The 21,985-nt window shown below is 42.1% G+C and overlaps 1 protein-coding gene and 1 long non-coding RNA gene across 3 annotated transcripts in view; one reads left to right on the forward strand and one right to left on the reverse strand.

The window, feature by feature from the left end:
• The window catches only part of LOC147576883 (uncharacterized), a 33,062-nt gene extending 22,604 nt beyond the window's left edge, over nucleotides 1-10,458 (reverse strand). The window contains exons 1-2 of the long non-coding RNA XR_015241238.1: nucleotides 10,321-10,458; nucleotides 8,548-8,710 (exon numbers count right to left, since the gene is read on the reverse strand). This is a non-coding gene — a long non-coding RNA (uncharacterized LOC147576883). The remainder of the gene's footprint in view (nucleotides 1-8,547; nucleotides 8,711-10,320) is intronic.
• The window catches only part of MSANTD2 (Myb/SANT DNA binding domain containing 2), a 31,329-nt gene continuing 19,542 nt past the window's right edge, over nucleotides 10,199-21,985 (forward strand). For both annotated transcript variants that reach the window (XM_025929190.2, XM_025929191.2), the window contains exon 1: nucleotides 10,199-11,024. In XM_025929190.2, coding sequence (XP_025784975.2) covers nucleotides 10,263-11,024 — 762 coding nt within the window. In that variant the 5' untranslated portion in view covers nucleotides 10,199-10,262. The remainder of the gene's footprint in view (nucleotides 11,025-21,985) is intronic.

Raw genomic sequence — 21,985 nt, forward strand, 5'->3', positions numbered from 1 at the left:
GATCACTGATCACAAACACTGGAGGACACAGGAGTTTGAAGGGGTGGGTAATGGAATCAGAAAAGAGAATTTACAGAGTTTCAGGGTTATTAAATTCCACGGCATTTAAGATGTCCTTATATTCCTGTGAGGAGTGACTTAAACAGGGAAAAGGGTGTGATGAGATTAGTTCTGATAGTCCCAAGTCTGATAGCGGTAGTGTAGAGGTAGCAGTCACAAGGCTGTCACTGTTGTATTGGGTCGGGGCTTGGGGTGGGAGCAGCTATCTTCTTTTTTTTTAAGTTTATGTATCCACCTTTAGAGAGAAAATGGACACACACACACACACGCACGCACGCACGCACGCACACGCGCGCACGCTTGTGAGTTGGGGAGGGTCAGCGAGAAGTGGAGAGAGAGAAATCCCAAGCAGGCTCTGGGCACTATCAGCGCAGAGCCCAATGATGACGTGGGGCTTATACTCCCAAGTGAACCATGAGATCATGACCTGAGCTGAAACCAAGAGTTGGATGCTCAACTGATTGAGCCACCCAGGCACCCCAGCAGCTATCTTCTATTAAGTGCACTTTATCATTATCTTATCTATGCTTCACACATTTCCTAAGAGATAGGCACTATGTCCCCATTTGGGAACAAATTGACACAGTCCACATTCAGTGTTATAGTGCCCACAAGTGCTACAGCATGGGAGAGAGGGAAAATTATTGCATTACTTCTTCCAACACTTCTTTTTAAATGAACTGGGTCTTAAAAAGCAGAATCAGACCTGTAAACCCAAAGAACAGACTGATCATTGCCAGAGGGGAGGAGGAGTGAGAAGATGGGCAAAATGGGTGAAGGGGAATGGCAGGTACAGGCTTCCAGGTATGGAATGAGTAAGTCACGGGAATAAAAGGCATAGCATAAGCAATACAGTCAATTATACTGTAATAGTGTTGTAGGGCGACATATGGTAGCTATACTTGTGGTGAGCACAGCATAATGTTTAAACTTGTGGAATCACTATGTTGTACACCTGAAACTAATGTAACATGTGTGTTAACTAAATAAAAAATTAAAATAAATAAAAATTTAAAAATTAATTTAAAAATAACTGAGTTTATTTTGTTTTCTTAGGTATCACAAAACCATCATTTTTTTTCTTTGTGAGAAAACAAAGATCAACAGCAAAATGAAAACCAGAATTAGATACAGGCAGTATTAAACCCTGTTGCATATTATTTCAACCCTTTTAAAAGTTAATAAATTGTATGGAAGCCTATTTTTCAATAAATTATTAATAGACATTTTTTTTTCCTTAGAGCAGCTTTAGGTTTACAGAAAAACTGAACAGAAAGTATGGACAGTCCTCCTCGCCCTGCAGTTTCCCCTATTATTAACATCTTGCTATCCTGGTACATTTGTCACAATTGATGAACTGGTCCTGAAACCTTACTATTAATTAAAGGCCACAGTTTACATTAGCATCTGCCCTTTATGTCCCAGAATTGTATGGGTTTTGGCAAATGTATAACGTCAGTATCCATGTGTATGTCAGTATCATACAGAATATTTTCACTGCCCTAAAGATCCTGTGCTCCACCTATCCATCCCTTCCTGCCTTCCTGCCCAACCTCTGGCAACCACCGTTCTTGGTCTTTCCTCATTGTCTCCATTGTTTTGCCTTTTCCAAAACATCATATAGTTGGAATCATGTAGCTTTTCAGACTGGCTTCTCTCACTTAGCAATATGCATCCCTCTATGTCTTTTCATGGCTTGATAGCTCATTTCCTTTGTTCGTTGTGTGGATGTACCACAGTTTTTTATTTTGTTTTATTTTTTTCCATTCACCTATTGAAGGACTTCTTGGTTGCTTCCTGGTTTGGACAATTACGAATAAGGCTGTTACAAACATTCACATGCAGGTGTTTGTGTGCATGTAAGCACCACCATTAGATCTCATAGTAAGACTATGATTAGATTTGTAAGTGGTTGTACCATTGCCTTGAAATCCATTGTTTCATATATTTTGTCTGGTTTTCTAGCTACTTAAGATAGGAGGGTATGTCTAGTCCCTGTTACTCCATCTTCGTTGATAGTGAAACCTGCCTGACACCATTCTAAGTGCTGGACCTATTAGAAGATAACAAAATGGACACTCTTGGGCTTCAAACAGCTTACATTCTAGAGGGGGAGGGCAGACAATAAATACATGAAAGCAAAATAAATATGCATAAATAAATGATTTTGGAAAATGTGTATTTTTAAAATTTTTATTTATTTTTGAGTGAGAGAGTGTGAACGGGGGAGGGGCAGAGAGAGACGGAGACACAGAATCTGAAGGAGGCTCCAGGCTCTGAGCTGTTAGCACAGAGCCCTACGCGGGGCTCGAACTCACAGACCGCAAGATCATGACCTGAGCAGAAGTCAGACGCTTAACCGACTGAGCCACCCAGGTACCCTGGAAAATGTGTATTGATAAAATAAGACAGTAATGTGGTAGAGAGGCAGATAGAAAGACATCTCTAGGGAGGTGATTCATGTTTGAGGAGATGAATTATGAGAAGGACGCTACCACTTAAAGAGTTAAGATAAGAGTGTTCTAAGACAAAGGATCTATGATCATCCCAAAGGCCTCAAAACAGAAATAAGCTTGACTTGGTTGATAGGACATATATAAGGCCAGTGTGGCTGGAGTGGGAGATGAGGTTGGTGAGGTAGGTAGATTGAGCTTAGAGTAAAAAGGGCCTTGTAGACCATTGTTCCAATTACCTATCACTGCATAACAAAACACCCTAGAAGTTAGTGGCACAGATCAACAACAATCATTAATTTTGCCCATGAATCTGGGGATACCTGGGGTCAGCTAGGCAGCTCTTGCTAGGGTCTCTCATGTGGGTACAGTCAGGTGGTGGCTGAGGCTAGGATTGTCTCAGAGCTTCTGCATTCACATGTCTGGCTAGGTACACAATAACTGGAGGCTGGAACATTTCTGGCTCCTTGGCTTTCTCTGTCCACATGGACATAGGGTAGCTCAATTTCTTACATGGTAGCTAGAGGTTTTCAGAGCAAGAGAAACTGGCAGAAGCTTCAGGGTATTTCTAAACCTATCCCTGAAAGTCACACAGTGTCCCTTCTACCACTTCTGGTTCATTCAGGCAATCACAAAGATTCACCCAGGTCCAAGGGGAGGGAATGCAGACTCACCTTCCTGTTGGAAGAGTGTCAAATAACATGTGAACATGTTTTAAAATCACCATGGTCACTGCGAAGAGTTTGGATTATATTTTTATAATAAGAAGCCATTGGTGGGTTTTTAACAAGGGAATGACATGTAATGATTTACAGTTTTTTTTTTTAATTTTTTTTTTCAACGTTTATTTATTTTGGGGACAGAGAGAGACAGAGCATGAACGGGCAAGGGGCAGAGAGAGAGGGAGACACAGAATCGGAAACAGGCTCCAGGCTCCAAGCCATCAGCCCAGAGCCTGACGCGGGGCTTGAACTCACAGACCGCGAGATCGTGACCTGGCTGAAGTCGGACGCTTAACCGACTGCGCCACCCAGGCGCCCCTGATTTACAGTTTTAAAAGACTGTTCCATCAAGATTACTAGGTACAAAATAAACACGCAAGAATCAATTGTATTTTTACATACCAGCAAAAACAATTAGAGAATAAAATTTAAGAAATGATACCATTTATAAGAGTGTTAAAAAATATACCAACCACCCAGGGATAAACCCAACAAAGTGTATAGGACCTTTGTGTAGGAAACTATAAAATTTTATTGAGAGAAACTAAAGACTAATGAAGGGATATCATTCCAAGGATATATCCCAAGAGATATCATTTCCTTTTCTTTTTTTCTTTTTCTTTTTCTTTAGAAAGAGAGAGTGTGGGTAGAAGATAGAGGCAAGGGGAGAGACAGTCTTAAGCATGCCCCATGCTCAGTGCGGAGCCTGACGAAGGGCTCGATTCCAGTGGGGAGCCCAATGTGCAGCTCAATCCCACAACTCTGGGATCATGACCTGAGCTGAAATCAAGAGTCAGACGCTCAACCAACTGAGCTACCCAGGCACCTGAAGAGACATCATTTTCAAGGACTGTAAGGCCAATTATTATAAAGATGTCAGTCTTTCTCAAATTGGTCTATAGATTCAGTGTAATACCAATCAAAATGCCCACAGCTTTTTCTGTAGAACTTGATAAGCTAATTCTAAAATGTATGTGGAAATATTAAGGATCAAGAATAGAAAGCCACTCTTGAAAAAGGAGGAGGAAGAAAAGGAAGAGGAGGAGGAAGGACTTTCTCGACTTGACATAGCCTTATTATAAAGCCAGTGTGACTCATTATTGTGGCAGTGTGATATTGCAGCAGGGAACACAGAAAAATAGACAGACAAATAGACCAATGTAATAAAAGAGCCCAGAAACAGACCCATGCACATATGGACACTCGATTTAAGTCAAAGATAGCATTGCAAAAGGAGGAGGGAAAGGATGGTCTTTTCAGAAAATGGAGTTGGAAGAATTGGGTATACACATGGAAAGAAGGAAGAGAAGAAGGGAGGGAGGAAGGCATATACTCTTGACCATATGCGCTGGGAGACATGGACAAGAATGTTTGTAGCAGCATTATTCATAATATCCTAAATTAGAAACAACCCAAAACTCAATAGTAGGATGGATAAATAAAATTTGACGTATTCATAAAATAAGAGTATTTTACAGCAATGAAAATGAATAAACTGTAGCCTCATACAGAATAGATGACTCTTAATTAAAAACATAATACTGAATGAAAGAAGCCAGATATACAATACATGTGATTTCACTTACAAAAAAAAAAAAAATCAAAACCAGGAAAAACTTTTAGTGATGTAGGATACAATGGTAAAATTATTGTTTTTGGGGGGGAGTGGTTCGACCAGCAAAGATTTGTTTTTTCTGCAGTGCCATATTTTTAAAAAAATAATGCAACATTTTAAAATTAAATTTAAAAAAATTTAAAAGCCAGACTTCTGGCCTTCCTTAAAAGTTGGAAGCTTGGCAAGGTGGGCCTACATTCCTTTCTGACAGTGCTTGGGTGGATAAGATACAGTGATAAAATTATAAAGAAAGGCAAGTCAGTATAGTGGTTATCTCTATAAGGGAGATAAGGGTTTAACATTGGGAAGGGATTATGGGGCAAAGCTTCTAGAGTGCTATCTACATTCTATTTCTTTGACTTGATTGTGGCTATGCACTATTTGCTTTATAATAAACCATAGAGTAGTTGTACATGTATGTTTCATATACTCCTCTGTATTCATGTTACATTTCACAAGAAAAAAGTTTTAAAAAACCAAATTCACCTTGGCTACTGTGTAAGCAGACAAGTGTGCACATAGAAAGTCCAGTTGTCCAGGAAAGACATGATGGAGGCTAGAGTTGAGAAGTAGTCAGATTTAGGAAAGATTTCAGAGGTAACAGGACTTGATGTGGAATATGAAGGGAAAAAAAGATGAAACAGCAAACACACTGACAGTCATAAAACACAGCAAGGGAGTAAGTATATAACAGAATGAATAAAGCTTTTGAAACAGAAAACATTAAGGTGAAATGCTAAATTGTGTGAGTGGGTACTAGATGGAGAACTTTTGTCCAACTGATTAGGAGAGGCTTCAGACAAAAGTTGGAAATACAAACACTGGGCACAGAGGAATATGCACTGGGAAATAGATGGTCTTTTCAACAAATAGTGCTGGGAAAACTGGACAGCCACATGCAAAAAAATGAAACTGGACCACTTTCTTTTAAAATAAACTCAAAATGGATTAAGGACCTAAATGTGAGACCTGAAACCACAAAACTTCTAAAATAGAACATAGGCAGTAATTTCTTTGACATCAGCCATAACAACATTGTTCTAGATATGTCTCTTAAGGCAAGGGAAACAAACACAAAAATAAACTACAGGGACGACATCAAAAAGCTTCTGCACAGTGAAGGAAACCGTCAACAAAATGAAAAGGCTACTACTAAGTGGGAGAAGATATTTGCAAGTGATACATCTGAAAAGGGTTCATATGCAGACTATATAAAGAACTTATACAACTCAATACCCAAAAACTCCACAAATAATCCCTTTACAAACTGGGCACAGGACCTGAACAGACATTTCCAAAGAAAATATACAGATGGCCAACACACACATGACAGGATACTCAACATCACTAATCATCAGGGAAACGGAAATCAAAACCACAATGAGGTTATCACCTTATACCTGTCTGAATGGCCAGAATAAAAAAGACAAGAGGGGCACCTGGGTGGCTCAGTTGGTTAGTCCAACTTCAGCTCAGGTCATGATCTCACTGTCCGTGAGTTCAAGCCCTGCATCAGGCTCTGTGCTGACAGCTCAGAACCTGGAGCCTGCTTCAGATTCTGTGTCTCCTGTCTCTCTACCTCTCCTCCACTCGCATTTTGTCTCTCTCTCTCTCTCAAAAATAAATAAACATTAAAAAAATTAGAGTAGGGGCGCCTGGGTGGCGCAGTCGGTTAAGCGTCCGACTTCAGCCAGGTCACGATCTCGCGGTCCGTGAGTTCGAGCCCCGCGTCGGGCTCTGGGCGGATGGCTCAGAGCCTGGAGCCTGTTTCCGATTCTGTGTCTCCCTCTCTCTCTGCCCCTCCCCCGTTCATGCTCTGTCTCTCTCTGTCCCAAAAATAAATAAACGTTGAAAAAAAAAATTTTTTTTAAATTAGAGTAAAAAAGACAAGAAATAAGTGTTGATGAGGATGTGGAGATAAAGGAACCCTCATGCACTGTTGGTGGGAATGTAAATTGGTATAGCCACTGAGAAAAATGGTATGGAATTTCCTCAAAAAACTAAAACAGAAATACCATACAATCTAATAATTCCACAATAGGGTACTTACCCAAAGGAAAATGAAAGCACTAATTTGAAAAGTTATATGCACCCCTATGTTTATTGAAGCATTATTTACAATAGCCAAGATATGGAAGCAACCCAAGTGTCCATTGACAGATGAATTGATAAAGAAGACATGGTATATACACAATGGAATATTTACTCATCCATAAAAAGGATGAGATCTTGCCCTTTGTGACAACATGAATAGACCTAGCGAGTATAATACTAAGTGAATTAAGTCAAAGACAAATAGCATATGGTTTGACGTATATTTGGAATCCAAAAAACAAACCAAACAAGCAAACAAAAAGCAGAAATAGACTCATAAATACAGAAAACAAAGTGATGGTTGCTGGAGGGGAGGGAGGTAAGGAAATGCACAAAAGAGATGTAGGGGAAGGGAAGATTCACGCTTCTAGTTATGGAATGAACAGGTCATGGGAATAAAAGATACAGTATAGGGAAGATAATCAATGGGGGGGGGGAAAGAACGAAAAGTTGAGAAAACAAATACTGGGCATAGATTGTGGAGGAAATGGAAAAGGGGATGATGCAATTAAAGGGAGGTAGTTGACAGTTGACAGGTTGATTACTCTGTATCATTCTGACCTCTTTTGCACATTATTTTGAGACATTGTATACATTATCTCTCAAATAGGTTTTTCATCTACTCACGCTATCATTTGAATCCACAAAAAGTGTAGTACATTACTTCAAACACATTCCAGAAATTCTGATTGAACTATGAAGCCTTGAACGAGCACATCACACAGCTCCAGGAATCCAGGATCAGCCACGGTTAGCCAACATGACAAGCACATGATCCAGGTTGCCTATGCAGCAATGCCTCCATACTGTGTAGTACATACTAATGGCTTTTATGTTATTGAATTAATTGTAACCTCAGGATATTACTGGAAATTTTATTTTTGACACTTTTTCTCATTGGATAGACTGATGAGCTGTGGGAATAAAGGGGGGGGGCATATAGAAATAATGTCTAGAAACAGAAGTTTGTGGGAAGGGAGACTTCCCAGTCAACCCACTTTATCTAGGAAGGCTTCCTGCATGAGTCAGAGTTGATTTGAGAATCATCCAGAATTAACAAAAGAAGGAGGGAGGCTCTTTTTCAGGCTCCTGGGAAAATGAGAGCAGGATAAGCAGTGATTTTAAAACTCTTCAGAGTCTCTGATTTAGGCATGACTCTCCCCTTTCATGCACATTAAATACCTTATGACATTAAAAAACGTACTGTTGGGTGGAGTAAGAGTGAATTTTGCTTTGACAGGTGTTTGAGATGCCATAAGAGCCCTTAAAAGAACTGAAAATGAAGACACTGAAAGCTAGTGGTGGAGAGAAAGCGACAAAGGAAAGAGTGTCTATTAACGAACCTACAGTAGTCCTCCTTATCCACAGAGGATTGGTCCAAGACCCCCCCCCAGTGGATGCCTGAAAGCACACATAGTCCCCAACTCTACATGTACTATGTTCTTTCATATACATACATACCTAAGATAAAGTTTAATTTATAAATTAGCCATGGTTAGAGATTAATGACAATAACAATAGCCCAATTATAACAATGTATTGTAACAAAAGTTATGTGAATGTGGTTCCTCTCTCTCAAAATACCTTATCGTACTGTACTCACCCTTCCTGCGATGATGTGAGATGAAATAGATACTGCCTACACGATGAGATGAAGAGAAGTGACTGACAGAGGCATTGTGAGGCAGCCTTAGGCTACTGACCTTCTGGCCATAAATCAGGACGATCTGCTTCCTGACTGCCTTTTGGCACTGGCAACTGAAACCCTGAAAGTGAAATCGTGCATAAGAGAGGACTGTCGCATAGCCCAAATGAGATAATAGCTAATGTTCATCTAACGTTTACGGTGAACCAGGCACCCTTCTAAGGGCTTTACCTGTATCAACCCATTTAATTCTCATAACAATGCTGTGAGGTCATCCCCATTTTATAAATGAAGAAACCAAGGTACTGACAGATTGCGTAACTAAATTGGCTGAGGTTGCACAACTGGAATTTGAAGCCAGGCATTTCGACTCTAGAATCCAAACTTTTTTTTTTTTAACCCCTTCCCAACTCCCACAGAATCCATACTCTTCACCAAGGTGTTTGACCATATCTTTTTCTTAGAAAAAGAGGAAAATATAGCATAAATTCTGGAACTTCTTTATGATTCTTCATACTGAAAACTATGGGGGCCTTTTAATATGATAAACAGAGACGGTTACCTCCTCTACTTCATCCCTACTGCTTATTCCTTTGGCTTTCTAAGCATATTATTCTCTTAGTGTGATTCTAGGGTGTAGCTGACCTTAGCTCTATATTTATTTATTCATTCATTCATTCATTCATTCATTCATTTATTGTTTCCACACCGGGCAGGAGCCCAATAGGGGGCTTGAACTCACCACCCTGAACTCAACACCTGAGCTGAGATCAAGACTCGGACACTTGAGGGACTGAGCCATCCAGGCACGCCCTCAGCTCCATTTTCTTTTAAAAACCTAACATATATTTGCTTTCCAAAAAAAATTCCACATATTTGAAAAAGATCCGCTGAGGCTTTTAAGTTAAGCATTCAAGATAAACAATCAGATATTTGGCTTTGAAGATTATTGAAATACCTTACAGCTACTATTGGCTTTGGCGTGCTAATGTTCATTAAACTGCAGCACTTTGAGGAGTATTCAGGAACGGCTGATAAACTAATTACCAGAGGTCACAAGAGCTGCCATAATTGGCAGTCGTCTTTTCAAACTCCTTACACTCCAGGGTGTGAAATACAGTAGGAAAACGAGGCAACTTCCAAATCAGGGATGATGGAGAATGGTATTGGAAAGTAACTTTTCTGCCGGGCTCCAGAGTTCCTACATGTATAAACTACAAAGTACAAACGCGATAAAGACATCTAAGTTTTTCTACACATGGTCACACCTACCCAGGCTAACTGGAAAACAGATCTTAACTGGAGCCAGAGTTGCTGTTCCTCAAATAATGGCGCAAGGGTTTCTCAAAAAGCCACAGCGAACCAACTCTAACCCTGGTCCACAACTGCTTTTTAAAGCCTCCCCCAGAAATGCTCTCCTTCAGCCTCGGCGCTTCCCGGAGAAGCCCTCGGCAGGTTTCCCCAGTCTCCGCCCTGGACGTCAGCCTCGGCGCCCCGAGGCCAGCTCAGAGGGAGGGGAGGCAGAGCGGAGGGAGAGGAGAGAGAGAGAGCGAGGGAAATGGTCAAGTCCTCCTTAACTCTGGGCCCCCTCGCGGGCCTCACCCCTCCTCCCGGGGGCTGAGATTGGAGAGGAAGTGGGAAGGCTCCAATCTGTTCCTCACACCAGCGCCCTCATGCCCCCACCCTTCTCGTCAGCTCGGGGCTTCGGCGCGCCTCATCCCCGCCCCTCACCCCGGGAGAGGAGCGGGAGGCGCGGTAGGGCCCGCGGAGAGAGGCCGGGGGAAGCGGACGGCCTCCGTTCGGCAGCAGGGGCCCGCAGCCGCCCGCCCTCGGGCGAGCCAGGCCCGAGGGCAGCCCCGGAGACCGCGGCGGCCGGATGCGCGGGCGCGTCACTTCCGGGCGGTGCAGCGGCGGCCGCTTGGAAGATGGCTGCGCCCTGTGGCTCGGAGCTGCCCGCCAACTCGCCGCTAAAAATCCCGAAGATGGAGGTGCTCTCCCCGGCTTCTCCTGGTGGCCTGAGCGACGGAAATCCATCGCTGTCCGACCCTTCCACGCCTCGGGGTGCCTCCCCGCTCGGGCCGGGCAGTGCGACGGGCTCGGGGGCAGCGGCGTCTGGGGGTCTCGGGCTGGGGCTGGGGGGCCGCAGCGCCGCCTCGTCCTCGGTCTCCTTCTCCCCTGGTGGCGGCGGTGGCGGGGCTGCGGCAGCCGCCGCCGCCGCCTGCCGGGGCATGTCGTGGACGCCGGCCGAGACGAACGCGCTCATCGCAGTATGGGGCAACGAGCGGCTGGTGGAGGCGCGGTACCAGCAGCTGGAGGGAGCCGGCACGGTGTTCGGCAGCAAGGCCCCTGGGCCAGCCATGTACGAGCGCGTGTCCCGGGCCCTGGCCGAGCTGGGCTACGAGCGGACCCCTTCCCAGTGCCGGGAGCGCATCAAGGTAACCGGCCGCCCGGCCTGGGGCAGCGAACCAGAGGCAGAGAGAAGGCGGGGAAGCGGGCCTCGGGGGCGGGGGCCGGTCTGAGCTCAGGGCTCCCCTCCGGGGCCCGGTGGGCGATTCGCATCTCCTCCGCCTTTTTCTTCTTTCCCTGGGAAGGGGGCTTTTTTCCAGATGGCCGCCAGCCCGTAGGTTTCCTGAGTTTGAAGTTGGGCGTGCCTGCCGCCGCCCCTCTTTCTTGCCAATTGATGTTCCTACGCTCTGAAGTTGGTAGTTTCTCATTGTGCGCTGTGCGGCAGTTCCCGTGTCGCTGGCGCCTCTCGCCCCCACCGCCGGGGCCCCTCGCTTTGTTCCAGGCTGAGGGGCTCCCAGGCCGAGGCTTACCAGCCGGGGCGGAATTGAGGAAGGATAGAAGAGGGGGGCCGGTGAGCCCTCAGTTTAGGAATTTTCAAATGAGTGGCAGTGCAGAGCCACGCAAAAAGCGCCTTTGGACGACTGACTGGCCTTTGTGTCAGTCGCCTTGCTTTTCTAACTTGAGCTTCGAAGGAGAAGACTTGAGATGCTTTGGAGAATTGAAGAGGCTCGGTTGTAGTCAGATAGTGTATTGTTATCGTGGAGTTAGGGGCACAATTAAAGTTAGCCTGGCTGAGAGTTGGTCTGGAATTTGTAGAGTGTCGATGTCTCCAGAGTTAGGTTGGCTTGAGGCCCTTCTATGTTTCTGACTAAGCTCCTTCACTAAAGCCAGTTTTTCCCTGCTTTAGTTATTGTGCCGGATGTGGTGAAAAGTAAAGCTCTCAGTGTGCATCTGGCTATCTGTGGATCTGAGTGTTCAGGTACAGAGGCTTAATTTGGGCTAGAAATTTTTATCACCAGCCAGGTTATCTTTCCGTTGTTTGTTTTGACCTTTAGGCTTTCAGATTTGTATTATTGGCAGAGAGGGAGTTGTCTTTTAGGTAAGCTAGTTCCCTTGTCATAGTGTCTGCTAAAAGATTCTGGTAGGAATCTTTCTCCCAGTTTTCAATGAACTACTTCTTGTTAATAGTCATAGTATCTGTGTACTTCTCTTCTGGTAGGGATGGCACTCCCCCCCCCCCCCCCCCCCAGCTCCTTGGGTAAAAACCCAGTGAGAACAATCACAATCAAGCTAACGGAGGAGATTGTTCCAAAGTTGGAGAGATCTTGGCTCAAGTAGTGTTCATCCCGGGACATTGTTGCTTAGGAAATTTGGTCCAGAAACTAAGATATTTCAAACTTATTGACTGTCGTTCAGGGCATTTGGCACCCACTTCCCAATTACAGAATTGAATTGGTTTACTTGATAATGTTTACATTTAGGTCTTCTTACGACCCTCTCTTTTTATACCCCCTTAACAAGGGTGTCATTAAAGTAGTAGTTTATAGACAGGATTAAAGTAGTAGCTAATAGGAGCCACTGTGTTCTGAATCTCATTTATTGTTCTATTAAAGAATAAAGTTATAAATTCAATTTCAAGGTCATTAAGGTTAAATTTCTGGGAGTTTTTGCACCGTGCTGGTTAGCATCCACCCATGAACTTTTCATGAGTTTAGAAGTGTACTTAGGCATTTGTAACTGTTTTGGCTTGATTGATTTTGTCCATAGAAATTTCCCAATCAAAAGGGTAAAGTGTTGTGCAATCAAAACCTCAATGAATATAAATCTCTCCATAAAACTGTTTCTCAAACAACCAGGAAATAGCTAGTTGCGTCTTTGTCCACTTATGAGAAGCATAACCTAAAGCAAGGAAAGGAGAGTGAGCTTCCCTGAAGAATTGTTTTTAATTTTTTAAATGTTTATTTATTTTGAGAGAGAGAGAGCGAGCATGAGCAGGGGAGAAGCAGAGAGAGAGAATCCCAAGCAGGCTCCATGCTGTCAGCGCAGAGTTGGAAGCGGGGCTCAAACTCACAAACCATGATATCATGACCTGAGCCGAAATCAAGAGTCAGATGCTTAACCGACTGAGCCACCCAGCTGCCCCCTCTGAAGAATTTTTAAAAGAGGATCTGTTCACCTGATGTCAAACAGATAAGACCAAATTGACCTCAAGCTCTTAGAATATTTTGAGAACATGTTGATGATAGTGGATTCTCTGATCAACAGTTGTAGGTGACAGGAGGGCAGATAACTGTATGTATTTTTTTTCTCTACTTGTTAAGTGATTTCAACCAAGGAACCAGATTTCTTCATTAACAATGTTGGTTTTTCCTGCCAGAATATAAGCTCTGTAAGGACAAGTTCTGGTTTCTCTTATTCACTGCCATATTTCCATGCCTAGCACATAGTAGACACTGGACACATATTTATTAAATTTACCAAATACAGTCTAGAAGGAGAACTTTGGAAAGTATAGAGATCTAGATCAGTGTTACTCAAACTTTAATTCAAAGACATAGACTGAAACCCAGTTTGAAAAATTTTGCATTGAATACTAAGCTCTGTCCCTCTAGAAGACTTAGTATAAATGTAATCTTAAGCAAAGAAGCAAATGTCGTCACTGAGACCTTAGCCTTACACAGTTATGAGGTGGATGTCCCCAAGTAATCCAGACAGAGTATGTTTATGAAAATAAAAACACAACTTTAAAAAATTCTCAGAGTCTCAGATACCTGAAAGCAAATCTTTAGATCCCAGTTTCAGAAATGCTTATTCAGAATGAGTAATTCGGAAATCTCTTCTTGTTTTTTAAGTTTATTTATTTATTTTTGAGAGAAAAAGGGGGAGAGAAAGAATCCCAAGCAGGCTCCATGCTGTCAGCCCAGAGCCCGACTCAGTGCTCCATATCATGAACTCTGAGATCATGACCTGAGCCAAGATCAAGAGTCGGACGTTTCACCGACTGAGCTGCCCAGGCGCAACCGGGAAGCTCTTCTTTTACTTTATTGTCTTGATGAGAACTGCAAAAAGAAATTCAACAATCTTTTGTGCTTTGAATTTCACAAAATAGAAAAAGTACAGTAAGATATGGACCATGAGGAACCTTTTGTGCTGATTAATGTGCTCACTTAAATGTGAATTCATGTCAGAGGGTCACAGGGAAGGAATATCCTGTGTGCCCATTAAATTTCTGGCTCAATGCATTTGAAATATGCATTAAAATGCAATTATGAAAACTCAGTAAACAATTTCTTCTAAGTTTGAAAGGAGGGAAGAGGTATATAGGAACTTCGGTTTTTCCAGGAAACTTTCCTTTAATCATAGTTTCAGTACGTTGAGGTAGCAGCCTTCATCTCATCACGAGAAGGCATCAGAAAGCTGAGTCCCATCCCAGCCTCTTCCCTGGCTACCTTCCTGAATAACCTGAAAAACACATCACTTCCCTTTTTTGGACTGTGTTTTAGACTTCTTATCTATTGAAATTGTAAATTTTGAAATTAATAGCTCTTGGATCTTGCTACCAAAGTACTATTTTTGCATGCTATCTAAGTGAATGTGTATATTTCTAAGTGCACAGGGTTTTAGCTTAAAGTCAGATATAAACATTTGTTTATTGCTGCAAAGAGTTTCATTTTGAAGTCCGACATGTCCATTTATTGGTATTCGTTCAGTCATTTGGATAAAATGGATGTGTTTGATACTGCCTTACTGCACAGATTACTGTTTGGTTCTGAAGTTTTGCTGCTTTTTTTGTTTGTTTGCCAGAAGAAAATCCGTCCACTAACAATTCCAGCCTAATTTTGGAGCCAGATAAACAAATGGGTGGTTTTCTGTCTGGTGATTGCATGATTTTTCTCTTATTCTATAGGCCTTTTCATCATGTCTCCATTCACCAAATAACTTGAGTGCTTACTATGTGCAGGGCTGTATGCTAGATGTTAGGATAAATAAAGAGCTTACAGTGCAGTTGAAGTATGTATAGACACATCAAAGAGTTAAAACTGGACAACACAAGGGATGGTATGTGATGGCAGTATTTGATTAAGTGTCATATGGCTAAAGCAGACAGTAAGTGTGATGACTTCAAAGGAGGGAGAGATCTCATCACAGTCCATACTGTAGTAGTTGAAAGATCTATCTAGACTTGGCATTCATGAAAGCATTCACTTCTGAGCCAGATGCTGTATTCACACTTCAGTCAGTTAATCTGATGCACTGCAAAACTCATTCTCAAGTCCCATATTTTTGGGTGTTCTCCAAAAATTTGCCTCTTGAGAGTTGGCTTTATGTCTTTGAAACAGATGTGTACTTCTAGCTCTGCCTCGAGATGAAATGCAAGGTGATTGTATGACCTAAAAAGCTTGTGTTTGCTGGATCAGTACTGGTTGCTCATCAGACAAATTTAAAAGTGGTAGGGAGTCTTCTGCCTAGCAACCAAAATGATCAGTGTTTTAGGGGTATCGCTTAGATTTATTCATTAGTAATTGTTGTAATCTTTAGAACAAAATTCATGCTTTAGCAGACAAATTACATATTGACCTTTCGTTTTAGCCCTCAAGCCTTGGCATTTGTTTGTGAGAACCAGTGAGGTAAAGATGGCTTGAAGCCAGCAGATAACCTGTGTCCCTGTGTAGCATTTTAATAGACTCCACCCACCTCTGAGGATTCTTCTCTGGTGTTTGCAGACAAGACGTTCCCTCTGTACTGTCATTGAAAGATTTCTGAGAAATATGGTATACCACTCAAATCGTTTGCAAGAAAGATTGGGTCAGATTTGTTTGCTTCCATTTTTTACATATTCTGTTTCTGTTGTTCCCATGCCACTGTCATCCAGAGGCTTGTGTGTCCCAGAACGCTTGCCTGCTTGTGAGTCTGATAGAGGCTTGATGTGTATCTTAAAGGAATAGACCATCTTGGACTACCGACCATACACTTACAGTCTTTCAGTTTAGGAGGTAAGGGTCTAACAAGCACATGTTAAAACTTTGGATGAATAGTCTTCTGAGTTTATTTCTTGGCATTTGGGGAAATCTAGTGAAGAGTGGAATGAAGTTATTATGGATCCTTCAATAAGATGACACGTAAAAAGAAAAAAGAATTTAGAAAGCACATAGTACAAACAGTGCTGTGTAATAAAACTTTCTGTGATGATGGACATGTTCTATATCTAACACAGTTCATTGTGATAGCTACCAGTCACTTGTGGCTGTTGAGACCTTGGAATGTGGCTAGTGTGCCCGAGGAACTGAATTTTAAATTGTGTTTCATTTTAATTAATTTAATTTTAAATTATAAATGCCACATGTGGCTAGTGGCTACCATATTGAACAGCGCAGGTAAAAAGTTGTTATTTGGAGTATTAAAGAAGTCTATTTTACGAAACAGTTTTCTTAGCTACATACTCAAACCTTTAGGGGAAGCTCAAAGTTCCTTTTTTTTTGCCTTCCCTGTCTCTTTCCCCCAGAGTAGGAGGAACCTTGATAAAAGTAAAGAAAAATGGTCCACCCTACTAGGGAGGAAGAGCTTTTAGTGCACAGAATAAAGTCTTATAATCTTAGTTAGCTAGGGCAAACAGTGTCATATTCTTGATTTTCTAGGACAATGCTGTCTGATAGAACTTTCTGTGATATATGTGTCCTGTTGTCTGCACTGTCTGTCAGCCACTGAGCAATAGCCACTAGCCACAGGTGGTTATTGAACACTTGAACTGTGGCTAGTGTGACGGTGTGAAACTGAATTTTTAATTTTCTTTAATTTTAATTTAAATGGTCATATATATGTAGCCAGTGGCTACTGTATTGGCCAGAACAGCTTTGGAATAATGATATTCAAACTTTGTTTGTTTTTGTGCTCCCAAAAGACTTTTTGTACTCTCTTGAACATTTTAAAATGGACATTAAAGTTTTTTTGTTATAGGTGAAAGTTTACAGGATGTTAATAGGATATAGGAAATAATAAATCTAGTATGAGATGAATAAAATGAGCATTGACTGTAAAATGTACTCAGTAATGTACTATGAATCTGAAAAATCCACGTAAAATTCGTATCTGTAGATTTTATCAAATGTATCTTGAGAATGTTGATGATCAGACAATATTCCACTTAACATTTAAAGAAAACCAATATCCCTAACCTATATTGCTTTGGTTATTCTAAATTCAGGGGCCAAGCTTTACACGTAAGAAATACATGCCAGCTGGAAATGCCAGGAATCCCTAAGGTTTTATGATGCCTTGATTAATCATGAAAGAGTAGGAATACCCCAGTGGGAGGCCACAGCTTTAGAACTCTGAGCATCTTTCTGATATCTTTCTTGGCAGCCGTAGCGGGACTGGACCCTTGAATTCCACTGTCCTTAGGAAGCAGGAGAAAGATGTGGAGCTTAACTCTTGGCTAAAGTGCAAGAATCTGTGGGAGGATTTGGAGATCTTACCCATTCCCTTTCATCAGACCCAGCTGACAGATTTCATCACAGGGTTTCTCCAAATACTAAAGTCTGAAATAGGGACTTACTTTTTTATTATTATTATTATTCACCACAAATATTTGAGTGCCTTGTGCAGTAGGTCCTAGAGATGCTGCAGTGTACCATTTACCGTCAGGGTGTCCACCTTCCAGTGAAAGAGTCAGACTACAAAAGCACCAGTTACAGGGTTGTGAGCAAGGTCTGTGTGACACGTTGACATTAAGCTCATGGTGCTTCAGGCATACACAGGAAAGGCACGTCGTCATAGGCTTTCAGGAGGTGGATCCTGAAGGTAGAGTGGACTGAACTGAGTAGAAGAGGGTAGATAGAGATGAGCACTTGGGGTAAAAGACCAGAGGCAGCATAACCTAGAACAGTGTAAACTGCCAGTATAGTAAAATATATTTTGTTTCAGGAATCTTAAACTGGAAACATCCAAATACCGCATTTGTTCCAGAAAATTTATAAGTGACTATTTTTTCCCCCTTCCCTCCCCCCATGGTCTTCTAAGTTTCTCAAGATCCACATATGAGTGAAAACATATGATATCTGTCTTCCTCTGACTGACTTATTTCACTCACAGAAGATTTATAAGTGGTAAGCTGTTTAAAAAGTCATCCCTTTTGGGGCACCTGGGTGGCTCAGTCGGTTAAGCGTCCCACTCTTGACCTCAGCTCAGGTCTTGATCTCAGCGTCATGAGTTCAAGCCTCATGTTGGGCTCCATACTGGTCGTGAAGCCTACTTAAAAAAAAAAAAAAATTATATTAAATAAAAAAGTCATGCCTTTCAACTGAATCACAGTTTGCTATAGTGCATGGCATTTGGTGAAGGTATGACTTAGAATCTACAAATGACTCAGAATCTACAAATGACTCGTTAGTGGTGTCTTAAAGAACCAAGAAAGGGTGGAGCAGATAGTTTTGGAATAACAGTATGATGGGCATACCAATTCTAGACAATTTATATGTTTTGATAGATAACCTTTTTATAGTGTTAGATTGTAGTTGTGCAGGTATCTATTACATATCTCATTCTTATATACTGGAATAAAAAACCAAAGCAATGCATCTTTTGAACATACAGTAAGAAGAAATATATTTTACCCTGTGGCCTAATAGTCACGTAATATATATGTTTAACTGAAACATTTCCACAAAATAATAATGATTGTAGCCAACACTTCTGTAACATTTACTATGTGCCATGCACTGTTCTAGGTGCTTTCCAAATATTCACTTATTTAATCCGCAAAATGACATGCTACTTAACTATGTGCAGTACCCTCTGGTATGTTCTATTATATTCGAGCACAGCTAATCTGGCTCTAGAACCACCAGGTCATATGTCCTCTCGAGTATCATAAGTATACAGCACACGAACACACCCAACACATTGCCTGTACCTGGTAGGCTCTTTCTCCAGTCTCCTCCCTACAGGTACGTCGTCCTCCTCCACCACCACCATCACCACACCTCCTCTACCCCAGTACTTGGCAGCATTGCCTCCCCTTTTCACCACCACCCCCCCTCCTGGTACCTCTCATCCTTCCCTGCCCCAGCCACACACTCATTTGTCTCCAGAAGTTCCCTCACCTAAAACTGGTGCAGAGAAAACCTGGGCAGATGGGGGTGCCCGCTCCCACTGGTATTGGGCAGCTGGCTTACTCCTGGGGGACTGGCAGCTCAGGGTCACGTTGGTCCCCACACGGGCCACACCCAGGAGACGGCAGGACGGAGGAGCTGGAGGAACTGGAGCAGGGAGACAGGTGAAAAATTCAATCCCCAGGAGCCAACAGACCCCCACCTCCACCACCTCCTACACTCCCCGCCTCCCTCTTCTGTCACTCCATCTGCCCTCCTCCAACCTTTACAGGCAGCCTTTTGGGAGAGACCCGCCTGACCTCCCTGGGGGCTGGGGCGGTATTGCAAAGTGTGTGCTTCACACTTACCCAGCACACTGAGTTCTAAAGTTTTGCTGCTGTGGCTCCTATTTATGCCTTGATGGTCTTGCACATTCACAGAGCAGCGGTAGGACCCGGAGTCTTTCTCCCGGAGGCCCTGCAGCCGCAGCGACACGTTGTGGGAGGGCATGGAGTAGACCAGGGATACCCTAGGTTTGCTTGTCGTGGTCCTGCTGATGTATGCCAACACCTGGTGTGGGGCATGACGCCTCCCGGTTATCACATGTATGCACTGTGCCCGCGGGCTCAGCCAATCCCCTCCCCCACACTGGCAGTCTTCAAGTGCTCCTCCCCTGCACCCATCCCCTCCAACCTGTACCAGCCCCCCATTCACCCTGTTCCCCCCTAGCCACCCTCACTGGCCCTGGGTCCTCTTTACCACGACGCTTCTTGATCCCCTGTGCCTTGTCTCTTTATCTCCCACTTGGGGTGTTTAGAAAGGTGGTCACAACCTACTAAAATTGATTTCCCAACTCAGCCCACTCGTGGGCAGTTGGATAAAAGAAAATTAGAAGATACTGAGGTGACATCGGCTTTTTTTTTTTCAATCATCGTGCTCTTTTAGATTTAAGGCATCAAAACTTCAGAAGCATTAATTTGGAACAGGTCATGTCCCCAATATTCTGGTGAAATGTTTTATATGATGTAGTTCTAGCTAGCTGGAGCCTGAGGTTAGAGGGAAGAGGGTGAAAGGAGGTGGGAAGTGATCAGAAATGAGACTGGAGACATACATAAGAGGTGAGATGAGGTACTAGGGGGTTTAGACTTGACCCTAGACTTAGTCATCAAAGAGCTGTAAGCTGGGAAGTGGACATAGTCTTAGGTCCTAGGACTGGCTGTAATGTGGAAAATGAATTGGCAAGGGTAAGACTGGAAGGACAAAGATCACTCAGAGGCTTCTTGCAGTAAGCTAGACAAGAGGTACAATAAAACAGTGGCCATGAAAACAGAAGACAATAGATTTCAGATCTACTAAAATCAGCAGGGCTGTTTGGGAATCTGAAAATTTTATGGGGTTTGTTAAATCTTCTACCAGCTTACACAGGATTCTTTGTTGTAGTCCTCAAAGATCATCACAGTGCTTCATTGCCTAAATTTTTAGAGTTGGTTCTAGAACCCAGTGAAATCCAACTAAAATATCATTTTGGCACAGCTCTGTTACCTCTAAGATGTACTCTAGACTCTTGGATTCTAATCTCCCTAAACTTCAGAAGTGATGACCCTGCCTTCTTCTTTCCCCTCTTTTTTCCTAACATTACCAGAGGGCAAGAACTAAAATTCACATCTCCAATTTCAGATATTGATTGTCATACAGGCACTCTGAAGTTGCTCATACTGCTAGGCTGAGGTAGAAGAGCAGTTTTCCCCCCTTTTGGAAGGTTGTATCGATGTAATGTTTAAAAAAGGCTTAAAAATGGGAGAAAGAATGTCTTGAGTTTCAAAAACAGACCAGGACCACAAAGAGCTTTAACTTTTAAACAGTTGATTGTTGGGACTGCTTTGATTATTGGGTACTCTTTAATCCTGGTTTGGGGCGGGGGAGCGGTTCATGCAGTGTGTTCTTCTCTGCCTGCTGTTGACCATTGCAGAAACAGCATTCAGTATTCAGGATGAATGCTTAACAAATCTGGGCCTAATATGCATATGTTGCAAATATCTGGAGTTTGTAAACTATGTGGAGTCTTCCCCCTACTGTTCCAAATCATTGGAAAATGTCTGCGAATGGAAAAAGGCATGTATTTAAATCTGTTTTAATTCTTACCTGTTGTAGTTGAGAGAGTCCTTGAGAGCCAGTGGAAATATTTACTTTTTTTTCTTGGCACTAATCAAGTGAGTGTTCTCTTGTCACTTAGTGGGATGCGTTGTTATTCCTTAGTATAAAATACAAACCTGTGTTTATTCTCAGACATTTTAGGAATAACAGCCATCATTTTATTTTTATATATGTGCTCTTGGCTGTATTCATAAATTACATATTTTGAGCTACCAAATAATATTTCAGTCAATATAAATTGATACAATAGAATGGAAGTTATTTACTTAGATACATCTTCTAGTTGCCTTTTCTCAGCCTATGTAAGACTATTTTGTTGTAATAGCCTGAATTTTTGAAACTCACAGTATTATTGTTGCTCTACTATCTACCTTCAGATTTCATTTATTCAAATAAGTCAATTATGTTTGTAATTGGTATTAATAAAACCAGAATAAAGTTCGTATCTATCAAAAACTGCTTTTATTATTATTATTTTAAATTTGCAGATACTTTCTCTAAATGGGAAGAGCTGGTTTATGATTTAGAAAGAAGAGTGTGATAGGTCAAAAAGTACCTCAACCTTACGTTTAATCTCTCAGCTGCCATGTAAAATCTTAAGGAATTTTCTTTCATTCATTCATTCATTCATTCGTTCATTTATTTAGCAAAAACCCACTGAGCTGCTTCTGCGTGCTGGCCATTGATGTAGGTACTGGAAATACATCAGTGAACAAAATTGAAATAAACTCCTGCCTTCAAAGAGCTTACATTCTGGTAGAAACCAATATATTTAAAATATGCAATTCAAAACAATTAGCACAATAGAAAGAAATTGCCTCAAATACGATATTACTAGATATCAGCCTTGTTGATCTTAGAACATTAGA

This window comes from Puma concolor, chromosome D1 (assembly GCF_028749965.1).
Source record: "Puma concolor isolate L17-30 chromosome D1, mPumCon1.1.hap2, whole genome shotgun sequence".
Lineage (NCBI taxonomy): Eukaryota > Metazoa > Chordata > Mammalia > Carnivora > Felidae > Puma > Puma concolor.